This window comes from Lytechinus pictus, chromosome 8 (assembly GCF_037042905.1).
Source record: "Lytechinus pictus isolate F3 Inbred chromosome 8, Lp3.0, whole genome shotgun sequence".
NCBI classification, from domain to species: domain Eukaryota; kingdom Metazoa; phylum Echinodermata; class Echinoidea; order Temnopleuroida; family Toxopneustidae; genus Lytechinus; species Lytechinus pictus.
The window spans coordinates 21305092-21322568 of NC_087252.1; the positions used below are offsets into that span (position 1 = coordinate 21305092).

Here is a 17477-nt window from a genome sequence, read left to right on the forward strand (position 1 = left end):
CTGCTGAATTTTGTATTCTCTGCAGTTTGTTAATCTGTGTATCAGGTAGACCATACAGAAGACTGTTGCAAAAGTCAATGCGAGACATGACCAGTGCCTGAACAAGCCTCTGGGTGGTCTTTTTTGTAAGAAATTGACGGATGCTACCGATTTTATGCAACGCAAACGAGGCAGATCTGCATACGTTGTTCACATGGGTCTTTAGAGACATATTATTATCAAACATGACCCCTAGGTTTCTAGCAGCCGCAGAGCATTATATATCAGTACCATCAAAAGAAATATCGCCAATCGGACTACAAGTCCTATGCCTACTCACAAAGTGTAAACATTCTGTTTTACGTTCATTTAACTTTAATCCATTCTGTATGGACCAATTCTTAATGTCTGTAAAACATGCACTGAGTCTTTGTAGCGCTACAGCGTGGTCCTCCTTCTTCAACACTAGGTAAATTTGAGTGTCATCTGCATAAGTCATACATGATATTCTATGGTGTTTGATGACATCCTCTAATGGAGATGAGAAGAGTGTAAATGCTATCGGACCGATGACGGACCCTTGAGGTACTCCGAAGTTAGAGAAGCTGACAATCGATTCAGAGCCATTTACTAAAACAGACTGGGTTCTATTAGCGAGGTAAGAACGAAACCATTCCAGAGCTGAGTTGTCAAGTCCAAATCTTTCATGTAAACGACTTAGAAGGGCATCATGACTCACCGTGTCAAAGGCTGCAGAATAGTCCAACAGCAACAGAATCGCTTCATCACCTTTATCGAGGGAAAGAAAGATATCGTTAGAAACTCTAAGCAAGGCAGTTTCACAACTAAGTGTTATATAAGTAATTATAAATATTACAGCTTCATAGCCTTGAACTTGCATTCTGTTTCGTTTTAATTCCATCTGTGATCAAGCGAGAACCATTACAATGATGGAACTAGTGATGACAATTATTAGGGCAGGCGCAAGTTTAACTGATGAAGAAAATAGAACAGATGTAGACTTAAAGCCGAGCGGATCCTTTGTCTTAGTGTGAAGAGATGATTCTGTCGACGCTGGTGTCGATGTAGAATCAAGTAGTTGTCCGGTGCGTGGATCCTTTGTCTTAGTGGTGAGATATGATTCTGTCGACCCTGGGGTAGATGTAGAATCGAAAGGTTTTTCGGTGCGTAGCTCATTTAACAGAGTGGTGAGATATGATTTTGTCGACGCTTGGGTTGATGTAGAATCAAGTAGTTGTTCGGTGTGTAGATCCGTTGTCTTAGTGGTGAGAGATGATTCAGTCGACACTGGGGTAGATGAAGAATCAAATAGTTGTTCGGTGTGAAGATCCGTTGTCTTAGTAGGGGGATATGATTCTGTCGACGCTGATGCTGATGTAGAATTCAATAAATGTTCGGTGCGTAGCTCCTTTATCAGAGTGGTAAGAGATGATTTTGTCGACGCTGTTCTTGATGTAGAATTCAATAGCTGATCAGTGCGTAGCTCCTTTATCAGATTGGTGAGGTATGATTCAGTTGACGCTGGGGTTGATGAAGAATCAAATAGTTGTTCGGTGTGTAGATCCGTTGTCTTAGTAGGGGGAGATGATTCTGTCGACGCTGATGCTGATGTAGAATTCAATAAATGTTCGGTGCGTAGCTCCTTTATCAGAGTGGTAAGAGATGATTTTGTCGACGCTGTTCTTGATGTAGAATTCAATAGCTGATCAGTGCGTAGCTCCTTTATCAGATTGGTGAGGTATGATTCAGTCGACGCTGGGGTTGATGTAGAATCGAGTAGTTGTTCGGTGCGTATACCCTGTGTCTTAGTAGGGAGAGATGATTCTGTCGACGCTGGGACTGATGTAAAATCGAATATTTGTTCGGTGTGTGGATCCTTTGTCTTAGTGGCGAGAGATGACTCTGTCGACGCTGGAGTTGATGTAGAATCGAATAGTTGTTCAGTGTGAGGATTCGTTGTTTTAGTGGGGAGTGATGATTCTGTCGACGCTGGTGCTGATGTAGAATTCAATAGCTGTTCGGTGCGTAGCTCCTTTATCAGAGTGGTGAGATATGATTCTGTTGACGCTGGGGTTGAGGTAGAATTGAATAGTTGTTCGGTGTGTACATTCGTTGCCTTAGTAGGGAGAGATGATTCTGTCGACGCTGGGGTTGAGGTAGAATCCAAAAGTTGTTCGGTGACGAGATCACTTGTCATAGTGGGGAGAGGTGATTCTGTCGACGCTGGGGTTGAGGTAGAATCGAATAGTTGTTCGGTGACGAGATCACTTGTCATAGTGGGGAGAGGTGATTCTGTCGACGCTGGGGTTGAGGTAGAATCGAATAGTTGTTCAGTGAAGAGATCAATTGTCATAGTGGGGAGAGGTGATTCTGTCGACGCTGGGGTTGAGGTAGAATCAAATAGTTGTTCGGTGACGAGATCAATTGTCATAGTGGGGAGAGGTGATTCTGTCGACGGTGGAGTTGAGGTAGAATCAAATAGTTGTTCGGTGAAGAGATCAATTGTCATAGTGGGGAGAGGTGATTCTGTCGACGGTGGAGTTGAGGTAGAATCAAATAGTTGTTCGGTGACGAGATCACTTGTCATAGTGGGGAGAGGTGATTCTGTCGACGCTGGGGTTGAGGTAGAATCGAATAGTTGTTCGGTGACGAGATCAATTGTCATAGTGGGGAGAGGTGATTCTGTCGACGCTGGAGTTGAGGTAGAATCGAATAGTTGTTCAGTGAAGAGATCAATTGTCTTAGTGGGGAGAGGTGATTCTGTCGACGCTGGGGTTGAGGTAGAATCAAATAGTTGTTCGGTGACGAGATCACTTGTCATAGTGGGGAGAGGTGATTCTGTCGACGCTGGGGTTGAGGTAGAATCGAATAGTTGTTCAGTGAAGAGATCAATTGTCATAGTGGGGAGAGGTGATTCTGTCGACGCTGGGGTTGAGGTAGAATCAAATAGTTGTTCGGTGACGAGATCAATTGTCATAGTGGGGAGAGGTGATTCTGTCGACGGTGGAGTTGAGGTAGAATCAAATAGTTGTTCGGTGAAGAGATCAATTGTCATAGTGGGGAGAGGTGATTCTGTCGACGGTGGAGTTGAGGTAGAATCAAATAGTTGTTCGGTGACGAGATCACTTGTCATAGTGGGGAGAGGTGATTCTGTCGACGCTGGGGTTGAGGTAGAATCGAATAGTTGTTCGGTGACGAGATCAATTGTCATAGTGGGGAGAGGTGATTCTGTCGACGCTGGGGTTGAGGTAGAATCGAATAGTTGTTCAGTGAAGAGATCAATTGTCATAGTGGGGAGAGGTGATTCTGTCGACGCTGGGGTTGAGGTAGAATCAAATAGTTGTTCGGTGACGAGATCAATTGTCTTAGTGGGGAGAGGTGATTCCATCGACGCTGGAGTTGAGGTAGAATCGAATAGTTGTTCGGTGAAGAGATCAATTGTCTTAGTGGGGAGAGGTGATTCCATCGACGCTGGGGTTGAGGTAGAATCGAATAGTTGTTCGGTGAAGAGATCAATTGTCTTAGTGGGGAGAGGTGATTCCATCGACGCTGGAGTTGAGGTAGAATCGAATAGTTGTTCGGTGACGAGATCAATTGTCTTAGTGGGGAGAGGTGATTCCATCGACGCTGGAGTTGAGGTAGAATCGAATAGTTGTTCAGTGGAGAGATCAATTGTCTTAGTGGGGAGAGGTGATTCTGTCGACGCTGGGGTTGAGGTGAAATCGAATAGTTGTTCGGTGAAGAGATCAATTGTCTTAGTGGGGAGAGGTGAGTCTGTCGACGCTGGGGTTGAGGTAGAATCAAATAGTTGTTCGGTGAAGAGATCAATTGTCTTAGTGGGGAGAGGTGAGTCTGTCGACGCTGGGGTTGAGGTAGAATCAAATAGTTGCTCGGTGAAGAGATCAATTGTCTTAGTGGGGAGAGGTGAGTCTGTCGACGCTGGGGTTGTTGTAGAATCCGATAGTTGTTCGGTGAAGAGATCGTTTGAGGTTGAGGTAGAATTGACACTGAGTTGAGATGAGTTGCAAGCATCATCGTAGAGTAACGTTACAGTCTCTCCAGTATTAGCAACCACCATTACTGAGTGTTCATTTGAAGCCTCTGTGGAGAGAATCACCACAAGAATGTACACTGCCAAACCAAGAGCCACATTTGTGGTGTTTTTCGAATTCGTCTCTTTCTAACTCAAAAAGTTTTACCAACTGAATTTGGGGCATACGTGCTCTTGTCTATATATATATTCTTTAATATAAAATTTGAATCGTTTTTTTCAGAATTTCAACCCATAGTTTCGAGTTCCTTGTCCACGCTTGATGCTAAAAGAAGTAAGTTTCAGTTTTGGTCAGAATTCTTTCCACACCTTGCATGTTATGTATTTAAAAATTCATTCAGAGAAATTAAAAGAAAATATTTTTGTAATGTACAAAGGACAATTTTAGTATATACTTTTGTTTATTTTGTTTAACATGACTGTATGAGCATGACTGGTATTCAACCATTTCTTTGTTTTCACCTGTAAGTGTATGAATGATATTTGTAAGATCTTAATTGTATTGATATATATTATTGATATTCAAATGAATATCAATATATACGAATCGACCTCGATGTAATTCTCTAACACTTATGAAACCTTTGAAACGTTTTAAGATGGAGCTTGTGAATAAAAGAAAACTTCAGAAAATGCGTTTTTGTGTTTCGAAATGGAAAATGAAAACACAATATTGAACGTCAATAATCTATATAGGTAGTAACACATGTTTTTTTTATTTGAAAACGAAAAAAGCAAAACCGAAATATTGAGTTATGATTTTGAGATTTTTAACAAAAGATAATTAAAAATAAGTAATCAATTATTTTTATCGAGAATGAAACATGGAAAGTCAAACATTTGAAAAAAATATATTTTTTGGTTTTCTAAGAATCACATTAAAAAACTTTCTTTTTATATAATAGATAAACCACATTTTCTGTTTTTTTATGTTTAAAAAATGGTAAACACTTATTTGCAATTAACCTTTATTTTCGCTTTCACAAAACAGAAAAATAGACACCTCTTTCAATTTTCTTCTTCTGTTTTTGCTATTTTCCTTTGGAAGAAAGAGAATATTGAACGCCTCGTCTGATTTGCTTTTCTTTTTCTGAAGGTTCCTTGTTAAAAGGTAATTAGTTGTCGCCATTCATAATGCACATAATAGAGTATACAGGGGTCTATGGCGGCCATTTTGAATATCAAGAAAATAAATATTTTCAAATTTTTTTTTTTTTTTCAGAGAGAAGCTCCTGCCACACAATTAACTGTATTTCATAGCTAATGTGCGGGCGATTTTATGATTTTCACGGGTAATTTGCATATTTGAGCGGCCATATTGGATTTTGCCAATTTGCGGAATATGATCAAGGTTGCACGAGTGGCATCATTTAGATTCGTAATTAGCACCCCCTCAGCAACATCAAAGAATATTGTATATACGGAAAAACAAGGACATGCCTCTTCTAGCCTGGACTCAACAAAAATAAGAGGAGATAGAATAAAAGAGGAAGAAGAAGAGTTGGGGGAGAACAGGAACATGATAACAAATAAAAGGAGAAGGGAAAATAAGGAAAAGGGGAAATGAAATAATTCACCATTAAAAAATAGGTTGACGAATAGGCCTAAAATTATTCACTCGAGATCCTCACTCGCTATTATTGTTTCAGTCACAACTCAGAACGATTCGTAGCCTGCTCGGGTTCCGCAGAAATTTAGGCATCGCCCAACGATTTTTACAGAATACAGAATATAGGAGTAATTATCAAATTTCCAAACTATCTAATGCCTTCATAATTATTAAAAGAACATTCCTTGAAAACGTTTCTTTTCGCTTCCTCTATGCTGCTATCTTCCAACTATTTTTAACAAACCAAGAACTAAGTTTCTGTTTCTACTCGCTATGCTGCTATCTCCCCACTATAATATTTAACAGACCAAGAACTAAGTTTCTGTTTCTACCCGCCGCTGCCAACTAAACACAACCGAAAACTGAGGAAAAAGGAAGGGAGCAAAATAATCCTGGACTTATCAAGAGGAAAAAAGAAAGCTAAAGCGGTATACAAAATTACTATTACTACTATTTTGAGACCTCTATTGTTATGATTAGAATTGATTTTTGCTATATATGACACCCCCTTCTTAATTAAAAAAAAAACTCAGAGATGGTTGTGGCCCTTCCATTGGCTGTGCAAAAAGGGAGGAGGTGAAAGAAAAAAAAGGACAAATATCCAAAGAGGACATTACTATATGAAACGAAAAGATGTAAAAAAATAAGAGGAGGAAGAAAAGAGAATAAAATAAGAGACGGGGAATAATTGAAATATATTAAAACAAACAAAACTTTGAATTCCCAATTTTCCTCGTACTTCGTGCCTGGTTATAAGATACATGTCCTGCTCAAAAGGATTACATGGGACTAAAAATATCTCGTTTTCAAGACAATATACCAAAAATATTTTGCTCCCGATTCGAGTTTTCACATTATGTTTAGCGAGATTTGCAAGCTCACGCTTCGCGGTCGCCGCATCAATTATGTAGTTAATACGCTTCCTGTATATGATTAAAGGGCATATAATATTCAGTTTCAACATGGTCTAAGTCTCTCTCCGCATCAGCTTGCGCTTCGCGCTGACATTATTGACTGAGATATGCATCTTTTCTTTATCAAACACATGTTTACAATTTCTAGTTTTGGGCTTAGAATATTTAGAAAATGTCAGCTCACGCTTGGCTTGCATCAATTCTTTACTAAAATACATATCCTGTTCATATTTTTAAAAATGATAAGAATGTCTCGTTTTAATTTCTAAAAAAAATCAGCTGGCGCTTCGTGCCTCCACTGGCTTTTTTTTAAGAGTAGGCCTAAAAGTGTTCTGTTTTAAAGCTTTTAGATACTCGAGCAGCCGGAAATGTGGATGACCCCCCCCCCCTCCTGGGACAAGGCTGGATCCGCCTCTGAACATTCACAAATCGTACCGTATCACTTTACAATTCCGTCTGACGGGCTTGTAATATTATGTCACCTTCCCCCCTCCTTACAACAAAAATACCGCTGCAAGACCACGGTCTCGAACTCGATTACACCTGCCCCAAATGCAACAATGAAACTAAAAATGAATACCCTTTTTCATTAAAAGAGAAGTACATTTTGCTGTCTCTCTTCGCTCGCTTGCTCGCCAAAATGAAACCAATATCACCTTTAAGATAATCATGCACATCCCGGATGCATTTTATGAAATCCATTCTAAACAAAATACAGAGTATGTTAACGGATACACGTTTCATTGGTCGCAAATGTCCAGTCCATCCCCAGAAAAATGTTGATTTGAATCAATAAAGAAAAGTCAAAAACACATAACGCTGCAAATTTCTTTTGAAATCAAATGGGAAATTAGAAAGTTTTGGCATTTAAAGTTTCACCTGTTTTTCACAAAGCAGGTATATAATTTATGCAAAACTCAGTAGTATAGTATAGTATTTATTTTCCGAATGAAAAAAAACTAAAACGGATGGATAGCCCATATTCGTGTTTTTGTCTAACCTGCATATATAGCAGAGTGAGACTATAGGCGCCGCTTTTCCAACGGCAGCGTCAACACAAAATCTTAACCGAAGTTTAAGTTTTTAAAATGACAGTATAACTTAGAAAGTATATAAACCTAGTTCTTGAAACTTGGCCATAAGGTTAATCAACTATTACTAAACATCCTGCCTGAGTTTCAGGTCACATGACCAAGGTCAAATGTCATTTAGGGTCAATGAACTTAGACCATGTTGGGGGAATCAACATCAAAATCTTAACCTAAGATTAAGTTTTTGAAATGTCATCATAACTTAGAAAATATATAGACCTAGTTCATGAAACTTAAACATAAGAGTAATTAAGTATCACTGAACATCCGGTGCGAATTTCAGGTCACATGACCAAGGTCAAAGGTCAATGAACTTTGGCCATGTTGGGGTATCTGTTGAATTACCATCAAAACTTTAAACGTTTAAAATTCATGACACTTATACATAAGAGTAATCAAGTACCCAAATGTGCCCCCCCCCCCTTATCTGTACGTATCTCGTCATGTCGGTACGTAACTTTTGTTTCAAGTCGACTTTACCAAATACTGTATCTAGTCATAACAACATAATAAGGCTATTTATATCTCATCATGTCGACACAAAACTTTGTAGAAGTCGACTTCGGAAGATAATGTATATCGTCGTGTCAACAGAATACAGCTATTTTGTTAGTCTTCATAAACATTACATAGTCCTATTCCACCAAGTCGAGAAAATAACGCTATGAAGTAGATATGACACGAAAAGTAATATATCTCCATCTATTCAAGTATAGATTAAATATTCCATACGTATTGCCAATATGCAGGTCGATCTTTGGCGCTCTCAGGCACGGATGGTGGAATGGCTCAATGTCATCAAACCAGAAAGTTAAAGACTACCCTCTATCGGTGGATTAAGGTATTTTCAGATCAATTTATACAACAGAAGCAAACCGTTTTAATACCTAGGATTGGCTAGGAATGATATTGTCTAATTATATTTCCATTTCATTTTCTTATTTCTTAATAATATATCAATTTGTAATCGTAATACGAAGGCCTAGTTGAGATATTAAGGAACAAAATAAATGACAATATTCGGAAAAAATTGCATCCCAAGACCCCCCAAAAATGAAAGCGAAAATTATACATGTATTATCGTACCTTAATCACAAAAATACAGACAAATGAACCATCATTGTTAAGCTTATATATACAATTCCTTCTTCCATCTGATATAACGTACATTATTGCTCTATCGCGTGTAAATGAGCAAAAACAAATTTACTTAATGATACTAAAAATTCACTTGACAGACAGCATCTGAATTTCAGGAAAAAGGAAAACGTTTAATACATGCAAATCAACATGCCTCAAATCCTCAATCAAAGAAAATTATAAAGGAATAACGAAGATCTGTTTCTTTCACATAATGCTAGAATTTCAATAACTTAGTAAATGAAGACATTTTACATTCATTTTCAAAATAACATGTTTATGTTCAATGTTCTGTTTGTTGTACTTCGTTTTGGAAAAAGAAAAAAAAAACGAGTATACGTTTATCAAGTTCCTTGATTCACAAGACGTGTCGCAAAACGTCTTGTGAATCAAGGAACTTAAAACAAAATATACACGTTTTTTTTTACCTTTCATTGACCTTTGACCTTAGTTATTCTTGAACTTGTTTAGCTTTTCAGTGATTTCAAAGTGCATAAGTCTGCACGAGTTAATGTATATAGTATCATTATTGGTTGATTAATTTTCTTGTGTGTTACTTTATTTAAATATATTTAGTGAATGTATTCAACGTGTTATACCTTTAGGTTAAGTTGAATTTAGTAGAAGAATAAATCTAATCCTCTTAGTGTAAATAGTAAGTGTGAGAGAGTGAGTGAAAGTACAGTGGACAATTGAGTACATTTTTCTGGTTTCACTCACTTTTCAAAATGACCTTTGTAATCTATTTATATACATTTTTTTTCTAAATGATGAGAGGAGCCTCATTTTCCAAAGAAAGGGGATGTTATGTAGTATGTATTTAACTTCCTGATATCCTTTCAGTCATTCACCTTCACTTGTTTACAAACTCCCCCAATGTCATCTAAGAATTCCCTAACCCCCAATACCATGTAACTCATAAACCTTCACCATAAAAAGACCAACCCTCAGTGACGTCAGCTAACTTCAAGGAAGAAGTATGACTCACACTTCCAGCCCCAGTCACTTGCACAGAGCATCACCACACCCCTTATACCAAAGAAAGTTTAATAGACAGTTACCTGTAGACCAATCAGAACAAGTTTAGATCACTCCCACCTTAAATTGTTACACCCCCCCCAAACTAATGATATAAATAAGACTTCTTGATTATTAGAGGATATAGAATATACAGAAGAATACTTGACCCACACTTATCCAGATAGACTGACTGACTTCAAGACTTAGACGTCCATTTTATCTGAACTTCACAATCTCAATCTTATACTTCTAAATTATTTTATATTCATCGTCTCTTGTTATATCTGAATCTTCATGTACTTCGAACTGTAGCTGAATATTGATGATTAAATACCCAGTGATTTGAACTGTATAACTTTCTCCAAGTTTCTTCATTACGCTTCCCTTCTATATTATAATTAATGATCCCAACACGACACATGTACCATGTGGCATAATTACACTAAAGTGTTACTTGTGCAAAATGAATGAGAAGAAAATGGGTATTAGGCCAGCTGGTTATTAGACGAAATGGTAATGGACGAAATGGTGAATATACGAAGTGATGATCATACCAAATGGTTATTGGACCAGATGGTTGTTAGGAGAAAATTTGTTGGACGAAGTGACATTAGACTAAATAAAAGTAGACCATGTGATGTGTCGACGAGTTGGCAGTGGACGAATTGGCAATTTACCACTACCCAGACCTCTATATTTGTACTTTTTCCTTCGGTGTTCCCTCTCTCCCCTCTGCCTTCCTTTCCTCTATATTTTTCACTATCTAAAAAAACAAAACTATACGTACAGTTCACTTCCTTGTTTCTATTTTCAAATACTTTGGCTAGTTCTCACACATGAAAAATAACCAGCATTTGCGGCGATAATTTTCACCTAACACACATATAGGGAAAGGAGATACAGGAAAAGCCGTATAAGGAACTCTTTCAACAACTAAAAAGAAATGAATTGAAAAATAATAATCATTATCTTGATTTTAATCATGAATTATAAATGTCAAAAAACTAGAGATCATACTTAAGCAACTGCAAATGGAAAAACCAAGACGTGGCTGAATCATCAGTGCTCACATTTTAAGCGCAATAAACATCACTTTGCAGAAATGACCATGTAAGATCTTGCAGTATGATTTTTAATTGATTAATTGATCAAGAATTTATTTCATTTCATTTCATACAGGGCCCCCAAGTACAACAGTATTTGACTACTGATGGGGTTACTTTATATAAATAATACCAAATAAATAAATAAATAATTAAATACATTTCATTTCAAATTCTCCACAAAATTACAAATGGGAAATAAAATAAAAGCATAGCCTGTTAATATTCACTGTTTGCAAAATCTGGAAATATGTGTAACCACGTTGTAGTAGGTCCATGTTGTAACCAAAACTGAATTAAGAGAATTTTTCATTGTGACGTAGATACATAAATATTACTGCAATGGATTTCATGGATTGATTCGTCCTTTCTCTCCCTCACTCTCCCTCACTCTATGTTTCTCTGTCTGTTCTCTCTCTCTCTCTCTCTCTCTTTCGGGCCTATTCGATCATGTGCCTATTTTCTGTTCATAAAGTGCCCTTTTTGGGAGGGGGGTCGTAATATTTTATTTATTTTAGTTTTATTTACGCAGGATAACCCTTTCAGTTATAGAACTGATTTACAAAGAGGCCTTGCAGTATTTATCATATTCGTTCATTTCAAATCATGCGAGCAAGTGTACATTGCATAAACGCACAAAACAAATAAAACAGAGCACTGTTCATAAAAACATTATAGTTATCAAAACACAGAAAATTGTACAGAAATCATAATATTCTGACATATGTTTGACATACGGGCGATTCCACGGACAGACGCATTACACTTTAACGTGTCTTTTCTATTACTCAATGATGTCATTTTTACAGGGGTGAGTCTTTCTGTCATATATATTCTGAAATGAACTTTACAACTAAAGCTTTAAAATCGACACGCGGAAAGGTTGTAGGCTCTCTATCGTGGACCACATGACATTATAAAAACCGATCAGTCGCATCCAGTGGCGTACCTAGGATTTTCCACAGGGGGGGCAAAATCGGCCGCCAAAAAATTGACAAGCAAAAAAAAAAAAAAAAAAAAAAAAAAAGCTCGTCAGGGGGGGGGGCATAAAAGGTCTTTCAAGCTCGTCAGGGGGGGCAGTGATATGTATTTTGTATGGGTTGTGGCTCGTCAGGGGGGGGCAGAGTGCCCCCCCCCCTGCCCCCCCCCCCCCCCCCCGTAGGTACGCTAGTGGTCGCATCCCACAAAACGTGATTGATTACTTTTTTATAGTTCTTTCAAATGAAACAAAAACCACTTTCATTACCTGCAAAATATTACTTACATAATTATAGAAGAGTCAAATAAGACATTTGAATGGTAAACAATTTAGGATTTCTTTTGTGGTCAGTCCTGTTGCAATTTGTCGAGTACCTCAAATCTAACACTTTTAAACAGATCCCGCAATTTTTTTTCAATATGATGTAAAATTATGACGTTCAGATTGTCTAAATGAAATGTTCACCCCAAAAGCACAATAATTTTCATTGGAAAAACATGCATTTTTTTCAATGTGATCGTTGTGATGTCACAAATTACTTCCTTTCAAAAATCACTCTAAAAATGCAGGGTTTTGGTTTTTTTTAGTTCTATTCTATTGATTCCCCCTATTCTGAAATAATGTAAGGATACACTTAAAGAGATAAAATTGTTATACCCAGCTTGTTCTTACGAAATACGGGAAATAACTATGTTCTAGTTCTATTGTTATGTAGTATGTATTTAACTTCCTGTTATCCTTTCAGTCATTCACCTTCACTAGTTTACAAACTCCCCCAATGTCATCTAAGAATTCCTAAACCCCCAATACCATTTAACTCCTAAACCTTGACCATAAAAAGACCAACCCTCAGTGACATCAGCTAACTTCAAGAAAGAAGTATGACTCACACTTCCAGCCCCAGTCACTTGCATAGAGCATCACCACACCCCTTATACCAGAGAAAGTTTGAAAGACAGTTACCTGTAGACCAATCAGATCAAGTTTAGATCACTCCCACCTTAAATTGTTACACCCCCAAAACTAATGATATAAATAAGACTTCTTGATTATTAGAGATAAATAATATACAGTAGAATACTAGACCCACACTAATCCTGACTGACTGACTTCAAGACTTAGATGTCCATCCAGTATCAATTTAACTGCACTTCGAATCTCAACCTGATACTTCTAAATTATTTCATATTCATCGTCTCCTCATATACTCTGAATCTTCATGTACTTCGAACTGTAGCTGAATATTGATGATTAAATACTTAGTGATTTTGAACTGTATAACTTTCTCCAAAGTTTCTTCATTACGCTTCCCTAATAACCGATCCCAACACGACACTATATTCCATTCAACCTCTGGCCTCATGGGCTATGGAACCAGAACGTAGATGTTTCCCGTATTACGTGAACAAGCAGGGTGCAACTAATAGTATACACATTACAGTCGGATAATTATAAATAAAAATAGAAACATTAGCCATTTACAACCAATAAAAATTCACAAAGGTGTGTTTTTATATAGTTGATAAAAAATGTCAGAATATCTATATAAACAAGGAAAAGTGTGTCCTGAATTAAATTTGCAAAACTTATTGAGTTTGGTCACGATGAATTCGAGAAACTCAGCAAACATGGTATTTTGTGTGGCAGTATACCTTCTTGTGATGATATTCTCCACAGAAGCTGGAGGGGAACCTCCAGACACAATTGTTGCCAATCCAGGAGAAAATATTACTTTAGTTTGCCAGTCTCGGTCCTCGCCTCGTGATTATTTTCGTTGTAGACATTCTCTCGAGTGGTACAAAGATGGCATCTATGTGTTACATGTATATCAACTGGTTGAAGGTCAATATAATGTGATAATGATTGAAAAATCCCGGAAACTATATACCAGTAGCTTGCATATTTACAACGCAAGTGTAGAATCCGCAATATATGGCTGCAGGGATTACGCCGGAAGGTGTGAAAATTTTAATATCAAGGAATACGATGTGCATGTAATAGACTGTTCATCATGTTTTCTTAAATCCTTGACGTCGTCAATGATGAATGTAAACTGCTTCCTTAACGGTTTCAATACAAGCAAACAGATTCAACAAAACGTTACAATAAATAATGAAACACAGACCGGAGCGATTATCGGGGATAGTGTTCTGAGCTTTAATACAACGAAACGGTATGATGATTTCCAGGTTGAGTTTAATCCATACGGCGTTAGAGCTCAGGGAAGAATAATATGTGTCGTTACAGGTATTCAACAAGACAGTAACATACCAGATGAGCTAACAACCCCACCAACCAGGGTACCAGAACATTCTACAAGGGACCCCATTGGCTCTATATTTTCATCACCAGATCAATTTTCACCAACCCCAATAATCACCATCATTGGTTACATCTTGGTAGTCATTCTCACAGTGATCATCATTGTCCTCTGCCTACGACTGAAGGAAATACGAAGCCGAATGCAAGTTCAAGGCCATGAAGGTGGAACGTCAACGGGTACTGGTGAGGAAAATACGACAGGCCAGGGTGTTGGTTCTAATTACGAATCTCTTGAAGGATCTCGTGGTGAAATTTCTCTTTATACTGGACTCAACTTTCCAGCGAAGGTAGCCGGTTCAGAAGAATACGGTTCGGGATCCGGGAATCATTCGACAGTTGTTGGTGAGGAAGATCGGACAGGGCAATGTGTTTATTCTAATTATGAATCTCTTAATGGACTTCGTGGTGGTATTTCTCTTTATACTGGACTCAAATTTCCAGCGAATGCAGACGGTTCAGATGAAGAAGGTTCGGGATCCCGGAATCGGCCTACGGTGGTCATTGAAGATTTCGAAAATGTTATGTAGACGGTATTGACGGTAGAGAATCTTGAATCGGAGTAATTTATTCTAGATATTGGAATTGTACAAAACAAATGATGCACAGGTTAGAATGTGTATATATGTCGCAGTATATACAGTACACTCATGGTTTGTACAGGCTCGATGGACTAGCCGAGTGTTTTCGCAAAAAAATGTAAATACCTGAAAACCGCCCTGTCGCAAGCACCACCAAGAGCTTATTCGTGTACATCATTTGCTTTATACAATTGGTCAGAATTCAGATAATATCCATATCATCTAAGGCATATTTATTTATTTGTTTTAATCTGACACAAAAAGTTATTGTGATTACGACCATTTCGAATATGAAAGTGTTTGCCCTAGTATTATGACGTGGAGTCCTAATGATGACAATAAATTTACATTTTTGAAAACAAATATTTTATTATTATTATTATTTTGTTTTGGCGTCACCTGTGCCTGGGAGGCAAAAAGCGAACTGAATCACTATGACCCGCAGGTCTCTCCTCCCGATATAACTGATTGGGGGAATGCAGGTGGACCACTACACCGGGGTTTCCCCCTACTCTTATTTGATACATTTTGTGAATATTCATTACAATTTATATTTTGAAGTGCCAATTATAAGACACACGTATTTACGTATTTTTTTCTTTGTGATATAAAACCAGTTCTCAATCATGGAATGGGTTGATAAGTGCTGAAAGGTCTCGTATTTAAGGTAAAACATCTTCATCAGGTACATTTCATTTACATGTCCGGATTGGTTTTTTTTTCCATACCAAATTAATTATGTTTCAGATAACCACCGAAACAACAAAGATAGGTCATTTATTTAAAAAAAAGAAATGAACGATTCATGTAAATGTAAAAATATATATGGCAATTGAACTATATATAAATATAGACACATTATATGTATTTATGTATATATGAGCGTGTGCGTATGTGTGAGGGTGTATCACAATTGTTTTAGTAAAATGTGTGATGAAAGCAGAAGAAGAATGATGAAGGAAACCATGTTTTTTTTTTTTGCTGATGCCATAATCCTACAATGGTTAAATAAACATCCATTTCAAAACACTTTTTTCAATGATTCACATTATAATTGTTTAATAAACACTTTTTAGTATCAATTTTCAAGTTAATTTCATTGAAAAGTTTCATTGAACACATGTAAGATTATGACATCATTTGCATCTGGATTCAATAATTGCATTTATGCCTTATACTCTGACGCAAGTCAAAATTTACATCACTGCAGAGAATTCCCACTGATTATCCAAGTGTGAAGACATACTACATGAATATGGTATCAAATTATTTGGGAGAAGATAATCTTTTAGGCAATTATAGTAAGTCATGTGTCATAACATGTTTTGTCATTAAAACGGGGAATTGTGAGGTATCAATTTTTTTTACCCACACGGTATATTAATTATATTGTACAAAGGGCTTGCGATCAACGTATTCCAGGCCTTCCTCATTGTATTTTATCATAATTGTGCTTATTCTTCCCTAACCTGAAAATAAACGTATTATCATTGTTAGAAAGAGACCCCAAATCTGTCTGGAATGTGATTGTTTTGTCATTGGCTCAGCAATTACACATTTTCTATATACTAGAATCAGTTGACACAAGCACTTTTTTGTGGGAGGTGGGGGGGGGTCATTTCATTTGATTATGTTGCCAAAACAGAGGGGAAATCCGTAACAGCTCCGAACTTTATCTTCAAACAGCTTTGAAGTTGTCAATCAAATCAAATTCAAATATTTACCTGTGTGTAACCTCACACTACATAACTTCGAAACCTGACTAATTGTATTTTATTTTTCTTCCTGCTATTTGTTGTTTTTCCTACATGCCGCTCCTTTTTTTCTTAAATTTGGTTAAGTTTTCGTTTCGTTATTAAGATGTAAAATGCTCAGTTTTTAAATTCACCCTATTTCCCTGTTTTGTGACTGGAAAAATAACCCAAATGTAGGTCTCACGCACGTAATTACTTAGGTTTATTTCTATTTGCAATATAATACAAAATACAATAGTCTTTTAAATCTTATAAACAAATTTCACACTTTGAAAGTTACACATGAAAAAGTAGACGTGGCTGGCATATTAATCATGCTATGTTAAGCAAAATAGACACAACTTTCCTTATGAAGTGTACGTTATCAAGTAAGAACTAGCATTATTCTGTATGATATAATGCAAGGGTATATGATAAAATTCAATCAGTTTATTTTGAGAATAGTTCTTAAGATTTTCAAAGAACCGAATTCAATATACACTGAATGCAAGGTGTGGAAAATGTTTAACCAAAACTGAATCTTATTTATGTTTACATCAAGCCTGGCCAAATAACTCTAAGCTGTGAATTGAAATATGACAACCAAGAGAACTTTTTAAAAACATGAATATTAGTGCATGGGAATGCATGGATAACCCCCCCCACACACACACACACCCTGACACACATCCTCACACACACACTCTCTCCCTCTCTCGTTTTTTTCTCTTTCTCTCTCCCTCTCTATAAGACCTGTTTGATTTTTAGTACGTGCTTATTTTTTTTCTCAAATTCTTTTTATAATACATTGTCACACCCGAGTCAACCCAAGATGACATACAATCGATTCTCGCAACCAATTGTCACACCCAAGTAACTCAAGAGGACATAAAAATGAAATAATTACATGAACAATAAAAATACAGTTCAAAGAATT

At 37.0% G+C, this 17477-nt stretch overlaps 1 protein-coding gene across 1 annotated transcript; it reads right to left on the reverse strand.

Annotated features, from left to right (window-relative positions):
* Positions 1–907: 907 nt before the first annotated feature.
* On the reverse strand, positions 908–4078 carry LOC129267022 (mucin-2-like). Its single transcript, XM_054904774.2, has one exon. The coding sequence runs from the start codon at positions 4076–4078 to the stop codon at positions 908–910; it is 3171 nt and encodes a 1056-aa protein (XP_054760749.2).
* Positions 4079–17477: the final 13399 nt, after the last annotated feature.

Bases quoted from the DNA above. Each gene is read 5' to 3' on its own strand.
- LOC129267022 (XM_054904774.2), bottom strand. From the start codon at position 4,078: ATGGTGGTTGCTAATACTGGAGAGACTGTAACGTTACTCTACGATGAT.